This window comes from Tinamus guttatus, unplaced genomic scaffold (genome assembly GCF_059628265.1).
Source record: "Tinamus guttatus ecotype Peru unplaced genomic scaffold, ASM5962826v1 Tinamus_guttatus_pri_ptg000318l, whole genome shotgun sequence".
In the NCBI taxonomy this organism is placed as follows: domain Eukaryota; kingdom Metazoa; phylum Chordata; class Aves; order Tinamiformes; family Tinamidae; genus Tinamus; species Tinamus guttatus.
The window spans coordinates 531500-549866 of NW_028288852.1; the positions used below are offsets into that span (position 1 = coordinate 531500).

Here is an 18367-nt window from a genome sequence, read left to right on the forward strand (position 1 = left end):
ACATGCTTAACCAAAATCCTCAAGTAAAATACAGGATTAGGTTACTTCTTGCTCACTCGGTGCCAAGAAGAGGCAGAAGAAGAAATGTAACCGTGGAAGAGGGAAGGAGGAAAAGAGTGCCTGGGACAGCCGCTTGAAACCGAAACGTTTCTCAGGGGAGGTTTCACCTGAGCAGTCACGTAACTTAACGGAGCAGGAAAACGCCTGCCACTTGGGATGATGCCTGGTCACAGGGTGGCTTGCTGGAGCGCTCTTGGAAGAAGTGCTTCAGCAGCACAACACTGCCTTGGAAAGGGTCCCTGCTGCAAACTGCATCTGTCTACGCAAGCACAGCCCAGCAAACAGGCAGCTGGAGCAACCTGCCCCAGAGCCATAAGTGGAAAGTACTTCTAAAAACATGGAGCATATATAGGTTTACAGAGAATACAGTTTCTGCCAATGGTACAAGCACTTCAAGTGTATAAATGTCAAAAAGTCCTGCTGTTTAAGAAAACTGACTGAATGGAGCTGTATTAGGTATCAGGACTGTCGACTGCTTTCCAATGGCTTCAGACCAGAAGCAAAGGAAGAAAAACCATTAACATCTTCAAAAGAGTATCCAAATATTTGCCAGGCAGGAGACCAAAACATTCATTTTCACATGCCCCTTCCCTTGACAGCATAGAGGCAGAGGTGTGCTCTCCCAAGGCAGTGACTGCTGTTTGCTTTCAAATATCACCAAGGCTTTTGACATCGTCCCTCACAACATCCTCCTGGGCAAGCTCCGGCAGTGTGCATTAGATGAGTCGACGCTGAGGTGGATTAGCAACTGGCTGGATGGCAGAGCTCAGAGGGTGGTGATTAGCAGTTTAGAGTCTGGTTGGAGGCCTGCGGGTAGCGGTGTCCCCCAGGGGTCAGTCCTTGGTCCAGTCCTGTTCAATTTATTCATCAATGACCTGGGTGAAGGCACAGAGTGCTCCCTCAGCAAGTTTGCTGATGATATCAAACTGGGAGGAGTAGCCGATACCCCAGAGGGTTGCGCTGCCATCCAGAGGGACCTGGACAGACTGGACAACTGGGTGGTGAGAAACCTCATGCAATTCAACAAGGCCAAGTGCAAGGTCCTGCACCTGGGGAGGAATAACCCCAGACACCAGTACAGGCTGGGGACCGACCTTGTGGAGAGCAGCTCTGCAGAGAGGGACCTGGGTGTCATGGTGGATGATAAGTTGACCATGAGGCAGCAGTGTGCCCTCGTGGCCAAGAAGGCCAATGGAATCCTGGGCTGCATTAAGAAGAGCGTCTCCAGCAGGTCAAGGGAGGTGATCCTGCCCCTCTACTCAGCCCTAGTGAGGCCGCATCTGGAGTATTGTGTCCAGTTCTGGGCTCCACAGTACAAGAGGGATGTGGAGCTGCTGGAGAGAGTCCAGTGCAGGGCCACAAGGATGATCAGGGGCCTGGAACATCTGCCCTATGAGGAGAGGCTGAGGGAGCTGGGCCTGTTCAGTCTGGAGAAGAGAAGGCTGAGAGAGGATCTAATCAGTGTAGATAAGTACCTCAAGGGAGGGAGTGCAGAGGACGGTGATGGTCTCTTTTCAGTGGTGGCCACTGATAGGACTAGAGGAGATGGCCGGAAACTGAAGCACCAAAAGTTCCACAGGAACTTAAGGAAAAATTTCTTAACAGTGAGGGTGACAGAGCACTGGAACAGGCTGCCCAGAGAGGTTGTGGAGTCTCCTTCTCTGGAGATCTTCAAAACCCGCTTGGATGCAGTCCTGTGCCACGTGCTCTAGGTGACCCTGCGTGTGCAGGGGGGTTGGACTAGATGACCTCTAGAGGTCCCTTCCAAGCTTAAGCATTCTGCGATTCTATGAACCTATCCTGATCTAATCTAATCTCATCTCATCCACCCAGGGATGGGAGCATGGGGACAGAGTGGCCTCTTGCCTTTAAAGCTCTCTGCAAGCTTTTCCCCAGGCTCAGGCGGGATCCACTTCCAGCTAGCCGGGCTATAAACAGCTCGCTGGGGCCTCTCAGATGGATCTGGCCATTCCCAGGTGCTGGGGATGGCCACGCTGCCTGCGAACCCCGCGGCGCCAGCGCCCAGGCGGGGGATCCACAAGCTCTTCACACTGGTTGAAGCTGGGGCTGCCACGAGCACGCAGCTGCACCTTCCCCCAGCCCTATTCCCACCCCCCGCTTTGAGCTGCCGCCAGCCCTCCGGCTACCAGCTGAGAACGTAGGTGCCTGCATGGTTTTCATAGGGCTTTCTCAGTGGGCTCAGCAAAGGGGTTTGCCTGGAGGGTGCTCTCCCACGGGGCTCAGCCCCTGAGTCAGGCCAGCCAAGCTGGGCGACTGGAGGATCTTGCACTTTTTGAGATTCGAAGAGCGGCTCGGGCTGGATCCTGAGACCTTTGGAAGGACCTCACGGTGCTCAAGGTGCCGCAGAACTGCGTGAACAGGGATCTCCAAGAGCAAGAGCACAGCGCCACAGAAAAACCCTCCCATTTCATTTGTAGGCAGTTATTAAGCTACGTGCCAGTAATTGTCATTTAATGATAAAGACCTTCAGCGTGGTCTTTATTTCTTTCTTTGATTCCATCTGGAGTCAAATGATTAAGATGCAATGATCTGGGTCAGTATCATTAAAAATCATATTTAGGCTGCAAACAAACAACAGCCATGTTCCCCAGACGACCACTGGAACGCAGCAATACGGAATCACTTCCACCAGAGCAGCGATCCAACTGCTGAAGATACTTGGTTTGGAAAAGAGATAACCGGGGAGGGCTCTAAGAGGAGCCTGTAAGGTCACTACTGGCATGCAGAGACTGAACAGGATACTGTGGAAGCCAAAAGTAGAAAATGAATTCAGAAAAGAGAATTCACAGGGGACTGGTCAATCTGACAGTCTTGGATACATTCCTCACTCAGGAAGCTGCAAATCGCTGATTTTCCGGGATCAGCAAATTTGACCTAAAGAGAAGTTCACTCCATATTCTCCCAGTTTCTTTCTCTTCTTTCTTTGCCTGAGCACTTGATAACTGGGGAATGCTGTACGGAGCTGGATGGATCTTTCATTTGACCTAGTGTAGTCCTGCTTACGCTCTGAAGTTATATCCTGCACGGCACAGCACCATTTGTGAAGAACATTTACACAGCTTAGAGAAATATCAGCTGCCTGGAGTGCAGCCATCCTACAAAATGTAATGAAACACTATAACCTAACACAAAATCCTATGAAATGGTAAAACAAACAAACAAACAAACAAAAAACCCCCAAAACAGTTTCTACTTCAAAGATACTCTAAATCAGTTTTAGGATTTTTTTTTGGTGTAAAACCTGATTTAATTTCCATGAAAAAAAACTTGACTTTATCCCTATCTAATTCTGCAAAACTCCGTAAAAAGGATTTTTTTAATGGATCCCATATTCCTTCAGGCTCTCTGCACAGCCCTAAAAATAGAAAAATAAAAGAAAATCTGACTACAGGGGATTTAACGCGCCAAGGACGTAGTTTGAGGTTGGCACTGAAACATTTACTGTTTCCAAATGAGTTAGACAGGAAATTTGTTCACTCTCCCCCTATTCAGTTTCACAACAAACCCTGGACTGAAGACCCTGTAAAGGAACTTGCTTCCCCTGTAGAGTCAAAGCACATCTTACTGCTGCTCCTTCCTAAAGGTTATGCAAAAATTTTGGACTGCACCGCTGTAACCCGAATGCTACAGTTGAAGCTCCTGAGAATAATCCAGGAGAAACTGCCAACAGGCCTGCAGCTCTCGCCTATGGACTAGCTGCCATGAGGGGAGAGAGGCTGCCCGCCTCGCATACGCGCGGTCCACCAAGCGGGAATGCTTTGGCCACTCTTTACATTTGGATTTTAACGCTCACTAGGATCAGGATCTAAATACCCAATCTAAACGCAGCTTTTAAAGCACAGCCACTCCGCACAGAAAGGAGAGTCTGTCCATAGCCTCATCCCTTCCAGGGACCATGGCTAATTCCTCCCTACAAACCACACAGCAGTGCCGGGAACACGCAGGGGACATGAGGGGACAGCCGGAACAGGCCCCACGGGGCTCGCAGGGCTGCAGCAGGTCTTGGGACAACCGTGCAAGATGTGTCCCCCTCGCTGTCCTCCTCGTACTGTACCTCAAGGGGCCTCACTCCCCTCTGGAGACTTGAATTAGGCGGAGGAGGACAAGGCCGGGCCTCGCTCCGAGCAGGCCCCAGGAGCAGGGGGCGGCAGTCTCGCGCAGCAGATGTTCAGCTTCACGCTGGACCCAGCGCAGTCATTTCACCAAACCTTCATCGCACTAAGCAAACTGCAGGGTTCCGGGGATGTCACAACCCACGGCCAGAACAAGCTGTATCCAAGCCTCCCTTCAAGCAAAAGCGGGTGCAAATGTCAGCCAATTAAGCTTTTTCCACCTACACTGCACCAGCTCCAAAAGCCGAACGGGATCCCAACAGAGCTCTCCGGGAAGTCTGGCTTCGGCAGATCTAAACCCTTTATGTTAAAATGTTACAAAAAACAGCAGGGCTGCGTGGGTGCCCCGAAGCCACCCTGTGAATATTAACTGCTTGCACGTGTCGAAGATAATGGTCTCTCCAGCAGCAAAGGCTCTTCTTCTTGGTTAGTGAAAAGGGACGCCCTCGTATTAATTTAAGGTTTAAATTTGGAAGGGAGGGAATTTTTAAAAACCCTCATTAATACAACGGTCATTAAAGAGTTTTCTTTCTTTTTTTTTTTAATGTAAATCACATACTTGCAGAGAACTCATGGATAAAGCATTATTCCCAAACACGTACGGCCGCGATTCCAGCTCCTCCTTTTCATCACACATGCAAGGACGTGTTTTTCCAGCAGCAGTGGTCAGCACACCACGGGAGTTTTAAGTCACTGGTTAACTTGAAGAAAACTTAGCCCATACACCGAGCGTGATGGTACAACTATGGCTGTAGATAAATGGGTTTGATTCAGGAACCCAGTCCAAGGCACCATCTCGCTGCCCTGGTCTCAATGTCTCAGCTCTTGGGGACTCTGGGGCAACTGCACAGCTCAAGAACCACCCGTAAGTACCTTTTGGGACCTCCCAGTACTTTAAGCATCAGGGCAGGAGAGACTAAATGATCATGGGAGTATCTCACCAATGACTTCCCCAAAAGTGAAAAAGGCAAAGCCCTGTGAGGATGGGCAACAGTGATCAGGGCAGACACCTCAACCCTCGCTTTAAGGCTAAACTAAGTGACTTCGAACAAGTTTCTCAAAGTCCCCAGCTTCCTCTCTGCATTGCTAAACAAAACAGGGGCAGTGGCGAATAGCTGTTCCAGAGGAAAAACTGACTGTGTCTGCACCAGGCCGCACTTCGTGTGGGTCACCTCTGTGTGGTGTCCCTATGACATGCTGCTATTCTGGGAGGAGGAGCAGGGCATGGACATTCACAATTGCAGACTTAACATGGAAGTTTTTCTTCAGGCCACTACATTGTTTTTTAGAGCATGAAACTGAGGGCGTTTAATGCAGGCTCTGGGGCAATGCGCCAGCGGGGTCACCAAGAATATGGGACCCCATGAGAAAGTTCTGGCAGACGGGGAAGGGCAGTGGGAAGGGCAGCGGGAGCCAAGGAATACCAGGGGCAGGGCATGCCGAGGTGCTGCAGGACTGGGGATCACACTGGTGGCCCCACAAGGTACAGAGACACCTTAGTAACTTCCCGCCCCTCCACCTCATCCGAAACCGCCTAATGAGCCTCACCAAGGAACTGATCCCTTTATTCCGTGTGCAAATTTGTACATCCCCTTCACTCCTACCTATCCAACACATAATGAGAGTCATTTCCCTAAACTTCCTAAAGGTAGGTCTGGGCTAACATGGAAATCATTGCTGACAAAGTGTCTTGTATTTACTGCTTGCCACTAGGATTAAAGACTCGGAAGGAATTCTGGCTTTTCCAGAGCTTTAATTTGGCTGGTTTTACTCGTGGCAATAATAATCACCGCCGAGGCTCCCTCCTCATGGCCACTGCCTCCAAGCGCAAGGGATGATACATTTAGTGAAACCAGCCCACAAAGCCATTTCGCAGGGCAGAGCTGAGGCCTCACAGAGTGGAAGGCAAACTCCTGACTTCCACGAAGTGCCTCAGAGGGAACCTTCTTAGCAGCAGTAAGCTTCGAGAAGGGAAAAAAAAATGCTTCTCTATTCACCAATGACAGTGCTCTCTTTTTCTTAAATACACTTGAAAGAGGGCTGGGAGGCAGCAGTTGCACTTAACAATCTTTAATGAAAGCTGCTATGTTTAGGCCTTCCAAGTAACATCCTTTTTCTTCCTTCTCCTCTTGTTTATTTTATCCTGTGCTGTCTTGCTGGAGCACCAAAGAGTTGCTACGCTAATGCTGTAAAAATATCTTCCAAAATGCAGAGTTGATTTTGAAGTACAAAGCTGCAGTTGTGGGACGCTGCAGCATCTGCTTTAGGACGTCATTTTTATATTTAGCAGCAACATATAGCTTCGTAGATGAGGAGCAGACAGAAAGCCATCGAGCGAGCCCTCGATGCTGGAGATGGGCTTTTTTATTGCTTTTTTGGGGCTGTTTTTCTGTTTTTTTCCCCCTTGGGTCATGGTGTATACACTGCATGACACATGTACTGAAAGATGCGATAAAATCAGGAGACGTGCCATTTAGGGCACTGCTCTGACCCGCATGGTCAGACGGTTTGTCTGTGGCCCCCGGCCATATTTCTGCACAGATGCCCACAGCGAGAGAGCAGTTAACGTGAAAGATGTCACAGGCGGCCTCTCCCCCTAGGCAGCTGGATCACTGCTCTGAGAAGGTCTAGCACGCAGGCCAAATGAGGTAAAAATGAGTGAAATATGTCTGCGTGTACACGTCATGTGTGACCTGCACAGGTGGATGGGATTTGCAGCCCCTTCTGTTTTTCCCCTGTAAGAGCAGGCTGCCACGTACGAGCAGAAACGCTCTTGGCAGCACAAGGCAGCGCAGCGCAGCCTGATCAGGTAATAGCACAGCCAGACAAAAACAGGGCAAGAACCTAACACAGAGACAGCCAAAGTAAGGGTTGCAGGAGTAGCCACGAGCACTAAGGACAGCGCATGCCTGCGGGGAAAAGGCACAGGAGGGAGAACCAACGCGTGTGAGCTCCCTAAGAGGAGCCACCAGTTTTGGCACCCACCCTGAAAACAAAGGCACTGTCAGCATTGCAAAACATACAGGCAACTCTTTAGCTGGCATTCTGCAAATTCATCTTTTCCAGAAAATGGAAGGGTAGAAAAGGTCCCAACAGACTCACGGATAAGGAACAGAACATTAATAGGAGTGAGACAGTTCCTGAGGCCACTGAACTCAGCTCTCCTGGATAGAGTTCACTCTGTTCCCCATGTTTGGAAGAGAGATGTTGGATGAAACCAGACACTAGAAGCATCCAGAATATCTCTGTCTACAAAAGGAGCTTAGCAAATGTCAATTTACTGAGAATAAAATTGCCTTACCTGAGTAGTTTTCGCCCTTCTGCCCTGCATGCTGTTACTATGGCTCATCTGCGGGTTGCTGGCCCCTTCCGAAAGGCAGTGAGATTTCCTACAGGGGAGCGTGTTGTAATTACTGTAGGATGGGGCATCCTCAGCAGTGACCGATGCCATCTTATGGTTCCCGAGATCAGGGATATCGGACATTAAATTCCGACAGTAGCTGCCAAAGGCATTCCGCGGGCCTCCGTTGACGGCAGCGCCTGGGCCTTTGGGGGAATACAGGTCGCTCATGGAGTTGGCGCGCTGGCAGGGCAGCAGCTGCTGGGGGCTGCCGCTGGCCTCCGTGCCGCGCGCCGCCTCGCCATCCTTCTCCTCCGCCAAGCCCAGGATCTCCTCGTTGCTCGTTAAATGCTCCTGGCTGAGGTCGGAAAGCGAGAACTCCAGGCTGTCCTCGCGCCAGATGTCTGCGGATTTGGAGCGCTTTTTCTTGAAGCTGGCGGTCTCCGCGAAGCTCGTCCCGTTGGCCGCGTAGCGGTGCGGCCTGCCGTCGCCCTCGGCCAGAAAGGTGGCCTCGTCCGCGTAGAGCCGGCCCTCCTCCGAGTCCGGCATGCTCTGCACGGAAGCCGCCGTGAGCACGGTGCTGCTGTCCACGCTGGGAGTGACGGAGGAGTCGGTGTGGTAGGAGACGGGCCGCAGGCCCATATCCATGCGGTCCACCCAGATGGGGCTCCCGAAGTCCTCTAGATTGGCTTCCTGCGCAAACGGCTCCAGGCCATTCTCCGCCAGCGACTGGGGGATGCTGGGGGTGCTGCTGGAGCGGGTGCTCACCTCGGAGCTCCTGTGGATGGCTTTGCCCGACGACGCGTGCCTCGTGCGGCGCGAGGCCTTGTTGGAGAGGCGCAGCGAGCGGGACGTGTGCTTGCGGCCCAGGCTGGCGTGCTTCTCCCCGTAGAAAGCGTGCTCTACGCTCTGGCTTTCCGCGTTTCCCATGGCCTCGCGCTCTGCAAGGGGAAAGAGCAGGAGCCGTTAGAGCCGGCAGGGAAGCGCGCGCAGAGCAAACGCGCGCGTCGCGCTGCGTGGCGGCCGCTACCGAAGAGGGGGGTTCTGCAAAGACGGCCTGTCCCACGCACGCGGGCGCAGCGCTGCTCAGTCCCGCTTCCCCCGCGCACGCACCGATGCTGCAGCTGCTCCTGCATCTAGCAGCACTTGCTGCAACAGCAGTAACTAATCCAACGGTGGTTAATTAGGGGAGCCACCAGCCGCGCCAGTAAACGTATAAATATAATGCAATTACTTCTGTACATGGGAAAAAGGCAAAGCGCATCGCTATGCTGGTATACATGAGGAGCAAACCTTGAAGACTGCTCTGAATTGGAGTCAGTTTATCACGGAGGCACACTGGTAATCTCCGCTTTGCATGCAGTCATTGACTATTAACGGCAATTAGTTAATCCTCCACAACCGTAGCCAGCACTAGGGAGTCAAAAAAGTGACAGCTCTTGTGCACTTGCACGCAACAAGCTGACAGAAGGATAAATGCCTTGTCTATGATTTTACTTTTTCACCAGGAACTCCAATTCAGAGCACCAAATAGCAAAGTACAAGCTCAAGTATTCGGCAGTAAACTAATGATAGGTTTAATTTCTGGAACAAAAAATAGTGCAACACTAATCAGGTCCTCCCACAAGAAAACCATATTATGAAAAATAAATTAGCATGAGTGACTCAGACTATATAAAAATAACCTTTCCTTCCCACTCACTCTGAAGCAGATAGCTAGATCTAAGCGCTTTGATCTAGCAAAGAGAAAACTCAGCCTGAACTGAGGGGCATGAGCCCCATCTCCGTCTCTAACGCCCCGCATTAAGTTGTGCAAGGCCCTACATGAAACAGTTTCTCTCTATAGAAAATGAGAGCAATGATCAGGATCAGTTTTGGAAAATACTTTGCAAACTTTGATCCTACTTGGCAAGCATCAGAAATGTTTTATTTGTAGTATTGGCTCTCTTTGGGCAAAGAGCAGACGAAAAGCAAAAAACGTAAATGTTAAAGTGCACTGCCATTCAAAATTAAATAAGAGAGATCCTGAAATGCACATAAGAATTATATCTGATGAATAAATCCATAAATCTTTAACATAAATTCCAAGCCACATCCTTCTGGTTTTGATGTTATTCTAGTAATCTTGATTTAAAAAATGCCGCCTTGATAGCAAAATAATCTCTTTTTTATTTCTTGGGACAGATTCTTTTTAGGGCAGTTTCTTCTCCTTCAGCAGGACGTGCCAAAGGGCACCGAGCCGGCTGCTCCCGCAGTGAGTGTGTTCACGCGCGCTGCTCCTCCCCACCCAAACACGCGCTGTCACCACCGCGCAGACCGAACGAACCCCACACAAATCACACAGAAAGTGATGAATCAATTCTGTTAAACGTAAGCACAGCAATTCTGATTTAGGCTCTTCTGGCCCATATGGTAGAGTTGAACTTCTGCAGTTGTATTTCTGAAAACAGTCAGAGGACGACACTTCTCAGCTCTCCTATCCCGCTAAGTAGGCCATATTTGAGGCTAAAAATCTGTTCAGCACTAGAGCAACAAGCACCTCCAGAAATATCTATATGTTGCTGTATCTAACATAAATATAATCCCATGTCAAGTAAAGTGTACCAGGAAACACCCTACGCCTACTGAAAATAATGGCTGAACTCCCATTGACTGTCATGAGGTTTGGGTAACATGCATCTTCCAGACAGAGAAACGCACTGAACACAGGGCAAGTTTTAATCTAAGAAAAAACAACAAAAACAAATGACAGCATTATAAATCCACAGGCAGAATTCTTTACTCTTTAAAAGAAATAGTTCTTTGATACAAGCTGCACTGAAAACCAAATTTCAGTGAGCTCTTACTTCTAAAACATTTTAAAGCAACTCAGGGTAGCACAAAAACCGCATTTTGCCTTCTGCTGTCTAAAACCAGAGCTCAGCACTCCTAGCCTTGCAGAAGAAAGTCTCCTGGGGAAAGGCTTTTAGCTGCTCCGACTCCAAAGCTCTCGCTAACCACACTTCCATTTGCAAAGATTTCCACCAGCTGCAAAGCCCATCATCACACGCAGTCACTTTCCCCGTCTCAAGACACGCAACTATTTTTTGCTATCAATTTAAGGAGAAACAGCATTTTTAACAGTTCTCTGTGAAACACGAATGATCAGAAAGTGCCTCGTTACCTCCAGAGTGTCCCTGGCGCACGCCAGGGCCAAGGGCAGCTTGTCGAGCGCGAGCCCCGGCTGCCCGCGCTCGGGCAGAGCAAGCGGCCACGTGCCACCTCCGTGTAGATCCGGCCAAATTCAACCCCAGCGAAAGAAACAGAACGAAAACCTGCTCATCAAGGAAAGGAAGAGCGGCTCAGGCCGTGTCCTGTGAGGAGACACCCCGGCTAGGAAGCCCTTTCCTGCAGGAAGGGAAGTGTGGAAGTGTTTTCTCCGCAGAGGGAAGCAGGGCCGTCCTCGGGACGCACCGCAGCCGTCTGCAGCGATGTTGACTGAGCAGCTTCACACAATGCGAAGTGTCTGCTAGAGGCTGGCGAGAAGCGCCAGACTTCAAAGCACGCAGCCTCCCCTCTCCAGCCCGGCGCGTTGGCGCGCTAGGTGAGGACGCGTTTGCAGGCTCCGCGTGGGGCCCAGAGCAAGCGGCTGGCGAGCCCAGTGCGCCTCCCACCTTGCCTCCCACCTTGCAGGGAAGGCCGGCAGGGCAGGGAAACGCGTGTCCAGTCTGTCCAGCCACAGACGTGGGCGGCCCTTGGCTGTCCTTGGGCAGCGGCCGCGCTGGGCGCACACGGGTGTCAGAGCACCCCGGGGCGCCTCGTGTGGGGCGCTCCGGCCCCGCGGCGCCCATGGGGAGGCTCCGCACGAACAAGTGATCACTCCTGGCACGAGGGGACCCCTCTTGTCCCATTTCTGTCTCCTCGGGCTCTGCGTTTCCATCAGCAGGGAATGGGGCAGGAGGGGAAAGTGAGCAGCAAGGGGAGCACTTCCCCCATTTCAGGGGCTGGATGATGTAAATTTGGCTCACACGGATGCATAAAGGCACCCCTGAAATGGCCAGATTTGCACAAATTCACACTCTCTGCTAGCCTGGCTGAGCGCTAGGCAGGGGGGAGCCCTCATTAACTCCCCCCGGACAGCCACAAACACGTGGGGCATAAACACCCAAAACTGCTCCGGCTGCCACTGCCAGATGCTGCCCACCTACAGCTTAACCGAATTTAGTGCAGCCAGTGAAGAAAATCTGTATCAAATTAAGAAAATGAGTGAGGCTAATGGGAGGCACACACAGGAGCGGGGAGGACAAAGCTGCCCTTGTGTGCGCGCCCGCTGCGCCCCGAGGCGGGCGCCGAGGCAGTGTCAAGGTGCCTGCAGGACACCACATAAATCGCGCGCGACCTGCCTTCACGCCGCAAGCAGGTCTCTCCAGCGGGGCCGAGCAGCGCCGCGCGCAACGGTGTGTTCCGAACGGCCCTCCAGGGACGGCAGCGCGCGCGAGACGTGCGTCGCGAGCGGAGCTCCCTGGAAAGCCCTCGGCAGAAAACGCTGATTCGTCAAAAAAACACCCCGAGTTTTGAGGGGAAGGCACTAGCATTGGTGAAAGGCTGCATGAGCCCGAGCGGGCGCTTTTTGAGAAGCCAAGCAAGGGGACGCGGGCATCTCCTGGAGCCGAAGCTGGGCAATGTCGGACCGGACTCTGAAGCTGGGCAGCAAGAGGGGCACCACGTGCTGCTCCACGTCCCCAAGAGGCGACCGAGCCCCGGCCCAAAATCTGGGAAGTCTTCAAGGGGACAGGGAAGATGCCTTTTACCCTGCTTGGACACTAAGAGATGTTAAAGGTTTTGTTTTTATTTTGGAAAAGAAAAAAAAATGGTATCAGCGTCAGACTGGCAGGAGGCAGAATGCAAATTCTGCAGCAAATGCAAATTCTGCAGGAAAGTTTTGGAAAAAAACAGTGCCCAGCGACATGCAGTAGAGAGACTGAGTTCTGGTGGGCGAGTCTTAGATAAGAGAGTTACATGTAGGTAGGATCATGCCCTAGAAAACCACTGATGATCAACACAGTCATTTCCTTTGCCTTCCCTTCCCTCCCCCCATATAAACACGAATCACAAAAAGAAAACACTCACTTCAACCAGAGCTCACTTCAACCAAATTTGCAAAAAGTTGGGCCTTCACATTCCTGAAGAAAATCTGAAATATATTAACTTTCCATCTAAATTTGAAGCACCTCGCAAGACAACAGATTGCATTTTTAAAATTAGATTCTGGTGGGAGGCCCTGGTGACAAATCCGTATTTTTCTCCCGGAGCTGAGCTCATGGCTGTGAGCACCAGAACAATGACTAAAGCCACAGCGAGCCATGACTCTACAGGCATAAACTTCTGCTAGAATCTGCCCGCCAGCAACAGAGATTTTTACAGAACTCACAAGAACCACGGAGAAAAACGTATGAGGCTAATAACTAAGTGCGAGCATATACACTTTATTGTAATTAAAACGTGCTTTTCCAAACAGGCAAGAGAGCGACTCAAAGTCCACAATAAGCCTCCGAGTTTCTCAGAAACTCCAACAGCATATTTAATTGTTTTCAAATAAGAACCTCTCAACCAGCCACTTCTTTTTTTGCAAGCCACTCTTGCATATGCTAAAGCATGGGATGGACTCCAAAAAGGCCCTGCAGGCAATTCAAATGAGAGGAGAAGGGAGCAGGAGGAAGGGATGTCATCAGGAGCTGCTTGATAGCAATTCAGATGCCTTTGTATTGCTAAATGGGTGTAAGCACAAACCACATGCAGCCTATCCATTTTTTTCCCCTCCCACGCACCATCACACAAAACAGCAAACTCCTAAAGAAAATATATGGACACACATGTACCTTACAAGGCAATACTGGTATCCAGTGCAACTTTCCCCAAGAGAACTGTGGCATTTAGAGGTATAGAATTGCAAATGATACCAAAATGAACAGTCACTGGGATTGCAGAGTCTGTCAGCACCTGCCACTCAGCAACTCCATTACTCTCTCGTCAGAGTCTATGACTATATGCCAAAAACCTGGGGAGAAAGAGGGGAGAAAAAAAAATCAGACAAAGGATTAGCAGGAACCGATATAAAAGACGACATTTTCTGCCAAGTCCTATTATCATCGCTTACCTAAGAAACATTATTCAGTACAGCATGTAAATGCTGTGTTAAAAATTGATTTATAAAATCTGATGATAGCAGAATAAATGAAAAACTCACTCAAACACTAGGAGCCCAAACTGCAGAAGGCACAGAGTTCCTCTTCCCACCACTTTTTAGAGTAAAAATTCATACAGAAATCAACACGCTACTGCTGGGGACAAGTCGTCTCACGCAGCACTAGAAAATGTTGGGTCATAAAACGCACTTGTATCTGTTTCTGCAGGGCAGGAGCTGGAAAAGACCACTAAAAATGGTTCCTTCCAGCAAAATATACCTTAATCTCTGCAGTTAGAAGCTCTTTAACATCTGTTGGCAGTGAGGACTCTAAGTAAGTGCTTAGGAAAAGGGCCCGAAATGGAAAGATCTCAGATGCAACTGCTCTACACAGACTACCTAATTTAAGCAAAGGGCAGTAATGTGAGCAGTGACTTCATTAACACTAACCAGGACAAGCCAGATGTGCACAGTGGAAAGACGGTGGCGTTCACTGCGCTCACGGAAGCACAGAAAGCACAAAAGAGGCTGCACCCTCTTACACACCTGAACTGAGGCACAAGGCTGGTGCTAAAGCTACACGCGCGCTTGTCTGTACAAACCCTGGCAGCTTCTTGGTCTGACACTACCGGAAATTTCCAACCCTGCAAGACAGCAAGAACTCATGGTCATTTTGGGTGCTCTGCCCAAACAAGCTCTCCAACTGCAGGATCTCCCCCTTTAAAATGCTGCCAAACACAAGTAGTGAGACCTCAAGGAAAGGCTGCAAACTGAGTTCTGCAAGTTACAATGCATTTCCAAAAGTAGAAAGGAACAGAAACTTTGGATGAGATTACTGATGCCCTTCCTGTTATTAGAGCTATTTGGTGGGGAAACTGTGATCCTCACTTGGCTGAGTCTCAAAAAGAAACAAGAGTCACCAGCTCCTTTTTAAATTAAAAACATTCTCATTTTCTTTCTTCCCCTTTATGTTCCCCTCTCTGTTCCCCACCTTGCCCTCTTCCCTCAAGCTGTTGGTTGAGATCTGAAAAGTAGCTCAGGAGCTGGCAAAAATTAATAAAAACGAAGCTCATTTATATTGAAATGGACTCATTATCATGCCAGCTGCCAATAATTTAGAAGACGGGAATCTTGCTGACAAACAAGGTCCTGGAGGCGAGCGGCTTTCCACCTGCACCCAGCGCCCAGCGGATCACCCCGCACGGAGCTTTCCTCACCTCCAAGGAAAAGCAATTGCGGTCACCTTTTTTTTTCAGCTCCATCTGCTACTGCCACCAAAAACCTGTCCTGAAAGGAAAATCAAAAAACGTGGCCAAGCATTATCAGACTTTCCATCCTGAAGTGGTTTTTGTAATTTAGTTAGAAAAATCTGCTCCAGGCTGAAAGGAACTCTGGTCACTCCAATGAGGGACCAATTACAGTGTCACCCGCCCCGCACGCAGCCTTTGCTCTTCTGACAAAAATCCTTCTCGCCTCGCACTCCACCTGCACGGGGAAGTTTAAAAGAAAAGGCTTGTTTGTAAAAAAGGCTGCTTACAACTGGAAATTAGATTATCCAAGCTTTCAGAAAACTCTGGTACATCCGAAGGGCTCCAATATCCTTTTCTGCAGACCGGTGAGCACATGTGGATCCTCCCGAATACAAGCACTTATCGCTTATCCACTCCGTGGGTTCTTCTCTGAGAAGGTTTGTTTGACTTTCCTGAACAAAACCAAGGTGGGCTGTTCAAGAACGTGTTTTTGAGGCTTCTCTCAGCCTGCCATTAGCACGCGCTGGAACGTGGCTCGCCCCCACACTCCCATTTCACCTCAAGAGCTCGAGTTTCCGCCGCAGCAGAAACGTCGTGGGTTTGCAGCGCTGCAGAGACGCAGACAAGGGCTGCTTTCCGAGGGACTCCTCCGGCGGGGGGAAAGCCAGGAGCCAAGGGAGCCGAAGCACCAGCCCCAGGCTCGCTCCCCAGCCCGACGCCTTCCCACATCGGCTGCCTCTGCTCTGGGTGCTGCGGGATCCTTGCTCTCCTGGGGCAGCCTGACGGATGGGGAGACAGGCTACACGTGCAGACCCGAGCTGGAAATAACACAGGGGTATTTCTTTAACGGCCACAGAAGAGCACCCTGAAAACCCAGGCCAAGACGTTCCCACCAGGCCTAGCACGCGGCAACTTAAGTTGATTCAAAACTGAGGAAGTTCAGAGCAAACTACTCTGACTGGATTAACTGAATGCATGGTGAGGAAGGAGCATATATTATAGTAGCACCTTGTTATCACATCTGCCCATTTGTGATTCCTGGTACAGCAAGGAGAGGATTGGCTTTCACCTCCTGGGAGGAGACTGCAAGGACAAGAGATTGGTGGGGAAAATCACACACGAGGTGTTTTTTTTGTTTTGTTTTGTTTTGTTTTTGCTTTCAAACATTTGACATGAACATTAACAGACGAAAAATATGGAAGCTGCAACTTTCTAAAGGCCTCCTTCTTCAAGCAGAATTCCTCCTTTTCCGTTAGCAAAAATTAGCATGCAAGTATATCCTCTGCACAGTGAACATGAAAAGCTGCCCAGAAGAACGACGGCTCTTTCATTGCTATTTTATGTCTTGATTTTATAAAGCATCTTTTTTTGTCAGATTCCAAATACAACCACAGATGTGAGATCAGTTGGTCATTAACCAAATCTTCATCCAGCTTGCTGAAAGCCTCAGTAAGTCGACCATAAACCATCAGGATGCATATGTCCATATACATAGACAGAATGCAAAGTAATTTCATATCAGAAATATCTAATATTAATCAGTGACTCTGGGCTGAATTCCCCATGCCAGTTCCATGCCACTGAAACGCCAGCGTTCAGTCCTGTCTGCTGGGGTGGAGAATTAGGCCCTTTATTCCTAACTGGAGGCCACATCCTGTTGGCCTGTGTTACACTGAGCACTTATTAATATGAATTGTCACCAAAGTCAATGGCAGCAGCTACCCGGAGAAGAAAGTCCAAGCTCTACCATGCTCCAGCACCCTGGTCTCCTGACAGTTCCGGCTCTTCCCATCCCACACCTCTGGGCTGCCCTCCACAAAACGGGATGCGGCGACACACAGGGAAAAGGATGGATGGGAAGAGCGAGGCTGGTTCCTGCCCGGATCTTGGCTGAGGCAGCTCCCCATGGCAGGGCCAGTGCACGCTCCCCTTCGGAACCATGACTGAGACCTTCCAGCTTCCTCATCCTAGCTGTCATCACGGAAGCTACGTACAGCACCGAGCTCCATGTGAAAACTGGTTGGTTTTTAAACCAGTGAAACGCAGCGATAAATTGGAGGGGGAGAGGTTGCATTTTCTTTGGCACAAATGCCATGGAAACCTTCTGTTTGTGAGGAGCATGAACTTTAAGCCAACTACAGCTAATGCTACCAAAGAGAACAGCTCCTCTCAAAATCAGAGTCTAACGATCACGATCAACCAGACAGGGCTCGGGCGACCATTCTCCTGGCGTCTGGTCAGCTGCCACTGGCCAGCAGGGCAGGCTCTGCAAAACCCCTTTGCAATCGGCTCACCGAAGTGCTGTGTTGGTGCCTGCCATGGCTGAGAAGGCAGCCAGCCCCAGGGAAAGCCCCCTGCTCAAGCTTTCTATATTTATACAGAAGGATGTGAATAATTAGGTTTGTTTTTCTTTTTTACAAGTATCTCACGTGTTTTGAGTTTTTCTCCCTCCCTTCCCTTTCATTTTTAAGGGTGGGGAAATCCCCCTTTCTTCCCTGTGGGGAAAATGTGCAAGGATTTGCACGTTAAAAGGAAAGGGCAAAGCAGGGAAGGGGATCTCATTTGAGATCAGAAGACAGAAGCAAATCCATGGGAAGCGGCGGGGGGAACTCCCTGGCGCCCGCGGGGCAGGCTGGAAGGAGCCGGGCGCCGGCGCTGCTGCGAGTGAGAGCCCACTCGGCCGTCGGGAGGACTCCAGTGGGAAAGGCAGCCGTAAGGCCCGTGTGAGCACTCGCATGTTACTTAAAACAGAAGAAAAGCGCTCCCCAAATGCAGCTGAACTAAAACCAGGGTGCGGTCTGTTTATTTACCTTAAGGTTATCCGTTACTGTTACTACACTGAGCTTGAAAGGCGCTTTCTGCCTGTGCCAAACGAACAGGGAACTGCTGATGCACAATGAGGACGGGAGTGCCAAGAACCCAAGTGAAAAAAAAAAAAAAAAAAAAAAGAGAAGCAGCAGGAAAACAACGTTCAGGAGGGAAGGCAACCTCCAGACGGCTGCTGCGGTGCCCTCTCGGCTTACCTGGCGCCAGGCAGCAGCGGCACCGCGAGGCGGGAGGCAGCGGCAGAGGACGGCAGCGCCTGCAGTGGCCGGGGAACCACTGAATTCAGGATGCGAAGGATAAAAATATCGTGGAAAAAAAAGAAATAGTTAGGGCCAGTAATGGGGGGGCGGGGGAATTGGAGAGGAAGTGTTTATCCTCGTTTAAGCACCCAGGTACGTAATCTGATTTTCGAGCAATGCCAAAGACCTCACACAGATCATTAAGATGGTGCCTCAGATATGAGCACAAGTGTCTAATTTTAGATACCTTAACTTAAAAGGCACAGAGGGATTCCAGAGGTCTACAGAAACACCCAGCAAATTAAGCTCAAGTGAACACATGCTCCGAGTGGCTTTCCCATCTTGGTCACATTCTC

At 50.1% G+C, this 18367-nt stretch overlaps 1 protein-coding gene across 1 annotated transcript in view; it reads right to left on the reverse strand.

Moving 5' to 3' along the window:
* Positions 1-18367, reverse strand: part of TIAM1 (TIAM Rac1 associated GEF 1) — a 147610-nt gene that overhangs the window by 71367 nt on the left and 57876 nt on the right. The window contains exon 2 of the mRNA XM_088528957.1: positions 7495-8474. Within this exon, the coding sequence (XP_088385083.1) occupies positions 7495-8463 (969 nt within the window). The 5' untranslated portion in view covers positions 8464-8474. The remainder of the gene's footprint in view (positions 1-7494; positions 8475-18367) is intronic.